The following is an 8,272-nucleotide window of genomic DNA, read 5'->3' on the forward strand; positions in this document are numbered from 1 at the left end:
GAAAATTATGATGGAAACGCCAAAATTTGAATTAAAATCCCCTGAAAAAATCCCTAAAATATGCTCGCTTTAGCCGGGTTTTGGTTGATTCGAAAAAATGTTGATGCGCAAAACTGGGGATGGAAACAGTTATGTTCGAATTAAGTCTGACATAGCGCACCTCTCTCCATGGTGATATCCACACTCTGGGTCGGGAAGGCGGTAATGCATTTACAAGCTGGTTGCCAACCGCCAGAAAACGTAGAAGAAGAAGAATGCGAGACTTGTTTTGTTTCCGGTTCTGCGGAAAACTCGCGCAAGTTCGTAGTTTTCACCAAAGTCCGTACATTTAATGGAAACACACAGGATTCGTATTTCTTTTAATGCACATTTCCCAATGATTCGAATCACTTTTGGATGGAAACATAGCTACATATTGACATTTGGTCATCGACCTTCCACCTCCAGATACGTTGTGAAAGGTACCCTGGGCGCGTTGTTTTTTGACTAGTAGCGTCAAGTGGGGCTGGAAAGTGTCGCATTTCGATGACTTCAGAGTGAGACCGGTACAGACACACACACACACAGGTAGTCTGTCTTTATTCTCTGCTTAGGATGCCATTTCTCCACTATATCTTAGTAGTCATTTGCTGCTATATTAATGTTCTGAATTCGGCATACTGTACAGAACCTTTAACTCTGCCTAGAAAGCTTTGCTTGGCTGATAGTTTTTCCAAGGAAAAAACAGCCACCAATGAGCAAACACACTTCCTGTTTGAATCACTGAAGAAATCTGTGATTCGGATTACAGAGGACTGCATCAAGGCTAGCCACGATCCAGATATTGAGCATGCTGGCTCACATTATTAATGTCATCATGCTTGTTTTACCGCAGTGACGAGTCAAAATGTCCGCCTCGAGAACTGCTTAATTTGTGTGGATTCATGACTGAACTGTACCTCAAAATAAAGTTTTACAAAAACAGAAATGGAGTCACACTGTTCTTACCCTCAAAATGGATTTATACCTTATTGAACATTGTTAGCTCTGCAAGATATCAAATGTCGCTAGGTCTATGTTTTAGCATTGGGAATCAAATCTGAAAAACAGGCATTTACATGACTTAAAAAAGCCTTTGAATTTATGCACACTTTAAGCAGTAACAAACACATACAACTGTGCAACTGCGTATATCAAGTGCAGTCCTGCAAAATGTGTAAATAAAATGCAAATGTTTTAAGCAGTAAGTGGAAGTTGTATATTAGCAATTATACGGTACATAGAAATATGCCTGTATGTTTTGCTACTGAATTTTTATAAATATTGATCTTGTATTTTTTGCAGAGTGGCACTAAGCCCAGTCCCTAGAAAAAAATGTTGGCATTGTACATTTCTGCAAACCACAGATACATTTGTATGTTTCATAGGTATCATATCAACATTTCTAAAGTGATTACATGTATATGAGCTGACTTTGTCATCCGGAGGGGATGGTGGACGGTGTGACACCTATGCAAGACAACCGCCAAGCAACGCTGCATTTCCAGCAACATTTGTGGGTGTTTTTCAGCGAGATGTTGCTGCGTTTTGAGCTGTTTGTGCGACTGAACGTGTGTTTTTTTCATCCATCATAGATTTGATTGTTTCCAGCAGCGTTAGTGCCATCAAATGTGGATGTTATTAGTGAGTGGTCACTGCATTTCCGGCAGCGATTGTGCCACCAAACATGGGTGTTATTCAGTTGGTCATCGTTTTGATTGTGTCCAGCAGCATTTGAGCCACAAAATGTGGGCATTTTTAGTGAGTCAATAATTTGACTGTTTCCAGCTGTGTTTGTGCCATAGAACCTGGCTGTTTTTTAGTGAGTTGTCGCTGCATTTCCAGCAGCATCTGTACCACCAAACATGTTTTGTCATCATCTTGATTGTGTTGAGCCGCATTTGTGCCACAAAATGTGACCGTTTTTGGTGAGTCAATAATTTGATTGTTTCTAGCAGCGTTTGTGCCATCAAACGTGTGTTTTTTAGTGAGTTGTCGCTGCATTTCTAGCATTGATTGTGCCACCAAACATAGGTGTTTTTCAGTTGGTCATTGTTTTGATTGTGTCCAGCAGCATTTGAGCCACAAAATGTGGGCATTTTTAGTGAGTCAATAATTTGATTGTTTCCAGCTGTGTTTGTGCCATAGAACCTGGCTGGTTTTTAGTGAGTTGTCACTGCATTTCCAGTGGTGATTGTGCCACAAAACATGGGTAGTTTTCAGCCAGTTGTCGCTGCATTTCCAGCAGCAACTGTACCACCAAACATGTTTTTTGTTTTAGTTGGTCATCACCTTGATTGTGTCGAGCCGCAAAATGTTTTGGTGAGTCAATAATTTGATTGTTTCCAGCAGCGTTTGTGCCAAACGTGTTTTTTAGTGAGTTGTCGCTGCATTTCTAGCATTGATTGTGCCACCAAATGAGGGTGTTTTTTAGTGAGTCATTGATTTAACTGTTTCCAGCTGCGTTTGCGCCACCAAATATGAGTGTTTTAGGGGGTCATCACCACATTTCCAGTGATGTTTGTGCCACCAAATGTGAGTGTTTTTTTTTAGCAAGCTGTCGCTGCATTTCCAGCAGCAATTGTGCCACGGAGTGTTCTGTTGTTGGGTAGGGAGAGATAAAGGAAATACTTTATAGTATATAGTATTTTGTGCCACTACCCCTCAAAAGTGTCAGTCTTAGAAACAACAACAACAAAAAAAATCCTTGATAGATCGAAGTCTTGCATACTTTTATTCATCTCTTTGAATGCTTTGTAAGGATGGTCAGAGCTCAGAGGGGGGAGTCCTTTAAACAGTTCACCACACTTTCACATCAGTAGTGACAAATGTCCATCACAGATATAAAGACCATCAACATATCGAGCTTTGGTCCCCCTTTCCCAGACCACACCTGTACAAGATATGCAACATACAGAAAATAAATAGATGCATGTTAAAGGTCATTTCCATATACAAATATATTTTATGAAGCTTATTGTACAAGCAATTCTTTTTTACCTACAGCATAACATTTACAAGATAGGACTGAAGTAGAGTAAGCTCTTATAAACCAATGATATACTGTACTGTATATAAATGCCTTTGATTGTTGCACTCCAAAAGACATTAGTGAAGTTTAGAAACAGTCGACTCTCAAATGCAGCAAAAGAAAGGCCCCAAAACGACTTGTCCACAGTCGTCATGTCTGCAATGTTGTACTGTCACAACCAGAGGAAGCCACTCTATTCTAAAATCTGTATTGGCACGAGATGAAGAAGCACAAATTGGAAAAAATGTCAGTACAAAATATATAAAGTTTAAAAAATCTGCCCTTAGCTATTGACACAAAATAAATGTCTCTGAAATATCAAAATAGTGAATTATTTGAAATACATTTTAGAGTTAATTCCACTGGCGATCATACTTACTGAAAGAATATGAACTATGTTCACTATTTGTACCATTAAAAAAACTGTTCTCAGCTGCTTGCTTCGACTTCAGCTTCATTGCAAAGTGAGCTCAGTTTTCTGAACGACCGAGCCCCTCTGAACAGGCGATGAATCAAATCAAACTTTTTGAAAAGCAGAAATCCACCCATTCAAAAGGCACTTCTATCTCAAAGAGACATTAGAATGTCATCGACATATAGTGAGCTATATACAAAAACAATGTACAAGTCTATAGAAAAAAAAGGTTTGCTGCTATATTTCAGTCTATTTGCTCTGAATAAATATTTGGTTTTATGAACTCTGACAATAATGCACAACCTAAGGCAACATTACGACATGTTAACTGCTCTTCCTGGTGTGACTGTTCAATGTTGACTCGACGTTAACTACATGTGATCAAATAACACACCCTCGAATGATTTATGGAAAATCTACTCGATACAGTAATATTAAAGGCATATGCGACCCAGGAAAGCAGTTCAGCTCTTCAATTTATTTTATGTAGTGCTCATCATTTTTGTTTGTTTTTTTTGTTTGTTTTTTTTAAATGGCAATGTTAAAAATCTGATGAGAAAATCTGGGTACTCTCATGGACCAGCAGAAACATTTTCTTAGCTGTCCTCGTCAGCGGAGGACCCTGTTCACTGTAATCTAGTAGTTCACAAGTTGTTTTTTTCTCTTGGAGCTAAATAGTAGTTATATTTTAATCCATCTCAACCTTTTAAATCCTAAAAAACCAGATACTTTTCAACGAAAATTGTAAAAAATAAAGTTAAGTTAAAGTTAAGTTTGGTATTTTTCAACCTGGATCCTGTTTTCCCATATTTTTGTGACTATTTTTTATTTATTTTTTTGCCAATGGTCCAGTATTGAGCAACAAGGCTGTACTGGCAAAACAAGCTCCAATGTAACCACTCAGGGCATGTACGCATTGTCAATTTAAGTCCACTAAAAGTGCTCATTTTTGCCACCGCCAGGCTCAAATTATTATTATTAGTGTCTGACAAGGATCCCTACAGAGACTGATTTTTTGTTAAAGAGTACCATTCTTTTTGTCAAACCAAAAACAGTCCTGAATTTGACATTGCCAAACCCACCAAAGTCTACATAAACAGTAATTTTAGCATGTATGAATTAAGGGTTTATTTCAACCAAACAAAAGTTGGTGATTGTTGGAAGAGGATAAAGACAAACCCAAAACATGTTTTGTGAGCTTTATTTTGTGTCTGTCAACTTTAAATAGAGTGTTTTAAGATGATAAAAATGACTTATTTAAATGGAGTCTGGTGGGTTTGGCAATGGCAATTTCGGAGCTGTTTCTGATTAAACACAAAGCATTTTACTCTTTAACAAAAAGATCCATCTCTTTCTACAAGTTGTCAGACACTTAGAATAACAATCTAAGCCTGTCAGTGACAAAAACAAGCACTTTCAGTGGACGTGAATTGACGGTGTGAACATGCCCTGAATATTTAGACTGCAGCCTGCTTTGCTGCTTGATACTGGACCAATTTTTTTTTTTAAAACTATGGCTCCCTGTAATCACATAAACACAAAAACATGGGAAAATAGGGTCCAGGTTGAAAAATACCAAACGTATCCTTTCAGGATCTGTAGAGTAAAACTGATTCCAGACCAGCAGTGTATCTTGACTTGATAGTGACTTTTTGATGTTTTGGTTGTTAAAAAAAATATTTCTAGAAGCATTTTGGCAGTTTATAATATTTTTTCTTCATAAATGTCATTCTATGCTGAAAATACAAAACATAATTTTAAACAGAATGAACAGAATGTAATGGCAACATGTCCTGAACTTTAATGCCAAAAGCAAATAGGTTCAGTCTGATATCAGGCTCATTGAAACCACCAGTATTTATCTTTTACGCCTGCCAAGTTCCATGACTTATTTGATTTCTTTCCGAGCTTATCAGGTCCAACAGGGGTTTCAGAATTCCACCCAAGCATCAAGTGGCTTTTAGAGTCCTGTGGTTTTACACTTGTAATAAACACATGGTGACAGTTCACTGTATTACTTTCTCCTTTTGATATGTCCCTTTATCTTTCAAAATCAAATCTGAAGTTTACTTGTTAAACATTTTCTTGGCGAAGCAACGGTATAATGAGGTCTCCTCCAAAACTCCATCTGTCAATGAAGACCACAAATGAAAAGTAGCTTACACTTCCGCATATAATAAACTCTTAAGATGGGTGGGTTCTGTACAACAATGGAGCAGTGATCTAAACACAAATATGTACGGCTATCTACTGTACCGTCTACGTCACAAGTCTGGCTTTGGAATCTAATATATCTCTCTATAGCAGCCAAGCCAATAATTATACAATAACTTCTCATATAGTGAATAACACAGTGATAGTACAGACATAAATACATACAAATAGTAACAAAAACCATGCAAGTGCGAGCATAGGTGACTTGGTGGTAATGACCAAAGACAACTTCAAGCTGTGGAGGAGAGAAAGATGAGCATGACCCCCCCTCAGAGGCATCAGTTCAAACTGAGATCATTTTTCCTGAAAAGTGATTTTTCCTTCAGTTTCTGTCTCTTAGGCCTCGATCGGTATTTATGTATCTTGCTGGTGAGTTTATGATTCCATCACCCTGCTATCGCCCAACGGATAACTGAGCAGCGATGATAAAGACATGAAGATAAACAGTGGTGCCGGTGGTGAAATTGGAGCATGGAGATTTCCATTCCAGTCATCTTCCACGAGGATAACTCACACGATCCGTTCCTTCCCACGAACAGACCAGTCTCCTCTTCACCTGGAACAACAGGCAGTACTCTCCTCCAGTGCAAAAGGGAAGCTGTGTTCAATGGGTGTTTGAGAGTGAGTGTAAGACTAGACAGGAGGAGAGAGTGTCGTTTGGCTGCATGTGTTGATTTTTTTTTTCTTTTCTATGTGACATGAGTTTTATGTGAACAGGCGTTGAAGGACAAAAAAACTATCTACAGGCGCAAGAATCTACAGTCATGTTGGGGTAGACTTTCAGCACCACGTTCTTGTCCTCGTCAAAGAAGAGGATACTGAGGGAGGACATCTTCTCTGGGACGCAGCACGGTTCTGGGATGCCTGGGACGACGCCCACTGCCCGCACTATGCTCTGGATGGTGGCGTGGTTCGAGGGCTTCAGAGCCTAAAGCAAAGGGACAAAGAGGATTAACAGGGATCTCCTTTTAAAAAATATATCCAGAAAAGGATGTGTCACAAAATTTTGTATTGCAAAGTTCCATTATTAAAACCAGTCACTGTGAAAGTTTTCCTTTGATTCAGTGATGCCTTCAATTCCTGATAACTTTGTAGGGTTTTTTGTTTTGCATATTGTTGCTTAACTCACTTTTTAGATCCACTTAAAAAGAACGTTTCTAATGGCTTTGGTTTATTTCTATAGTTTTGTTCCTTTCCGTAATACTCAAGTTAATTGCCAAGCATGGGCATATATATATGTAGACAGTGCAGGCAGTGCAGTTGAACTGGGGCCCAAGGGAACCAACAGTAACCCAGACATGGTACTTAGACCCTCGCATTTCCACCACAAACAGTACTCTTAAATGTGGGCGGGGTTGTTGTCACTCACTGCTCCGTCCAGCTCTCACTAGGCCCGTTTCCACTGAAGAAGTTCCTGGTACTATTTGGGGGGCAGGAACTACTACAGGAACGTCCTCTCGCTTGGCCCTCTCAACCGCCGTGTCTCCACTGAGAGGGCGGAGTAGGAGGAAGGTTCCTGTAAAGTTACCGGGCTCTGTATGTGACGTAATCGTTGCACGACCATTTTGACCGGGGCGATGTAGGGACGCCGTTAGCTGTTAGCCCTTAGCGGTGTCTGTAATAACTCGATAACTCAATAAACGGTGCGTGAAATTTTTTTTTTTTCCAGCGGATGTCTTAGTTACAACATGAATGAGCTAACTGGAGTAGTTTCATGTCGTATCCGACAACGGGAGGCTTTTAACAGATGACGTCCTGATGTTAGCTTTGCTGCTGTTAGCTGTCCCTGTCAGCTGCAGCCACTGATGCTTTCTAGACATCGTGATTTCCCAAAACTGAATAAATACCACACATAGCAACACAAAACTGCTTTGCTAGCTCAATCATGTTGTAACTAAGATATCCGCTAGAAAAAATATTTTTTTCACGGACCGTACATTGAGTTACTGAGTTATTACAGACACCGCTAACGGCTAACAGCTAACAGTTAGCCTAGCTAATCTACGATAACCATAGTAATTACAAAACATCACATTCCGCCTTGAGTATATCCAATCAGCACCAAGTAATCCCCAAGCCCCAGCCAGGAGTCTCTCGTGGTCGTTCTGAGTACCTACTCCAAGGCAGGGACTTGTTTAGCCCCTGTAAAAGTTGCGGAACTCTGTCCTTCAGGGGTGGTTCCTGCGGTGGAGACACGCACCAACGGCCCTGGTCCCGTAAAATTACCCCGAAGTTCCTGCGGTGGAAACGGGCCTACTGTTTTTCCTCATCAGCGGTGACACAGATGGAAGTCTGCACCTGGTTTATCGTCCACAGAACGAGGCTGCACACCCACATTTTCAGAACAAAATAGAACAGGCTGCAGTGAGAGTCTCTCTCCATGGGATATTTAAAAATAGCAGCTTTGTGCATTTAGTCCTTCTCAGGCAAGCTCAGGGGTTTAGTGTTGCTGTAGCCCACAGGAACGACACTCGTTACTAAAAGTGTGTGTCATATAAAAACTAAAGTGATGGTCAAAGTTGATGGATTCACGTCATCAACTCATGCATTGAGTAACATTACAAGTTAAAGTTCCACCTTAAAAGTCAAGTTAA

General features: G+C 39.9%; 1 protein-coding gene across 1 annotated transcript in view; it reads right to left on the reverse strand.

Annotated features, from left to right (window-relative positions):
• Positions 1-2,745: 2,745 nt before the first annotated feature.
• Positions 2,746-8,272, reverse strand: part of bmp3 (bone morphogenetic protein 3) — a 12,627-nt gene continuing 7,100 nt past the window's right edge. The window contains exon 3 of the mRNA XM_050051226.1: positions 2,746-6,606. Within this exon, the coding sequence (XP_049907183.1) occupies positions 6,415-6,606 (192 nt within the window). The 3' untranslated portion in view covers positions 2,746-6,414. The remainder of the gene's footprint in view (positions 6,607-8,272) is intronic.

The sequence above is a fragment of the Epinephelus moara genome, chromosome 8 (assembly GCF_006386435.1).
Source record: "Epinephelus moara isolate mb chromosome 8, YSFRI_EMoa_1.0, whole genome shotgun sequence".
Lineage (NCBI taxonomy): Eukaryota > Metazoa > Chordata > Actinopteri > Perciformes > Serranidae > Epinephelus > Epinephelus moara.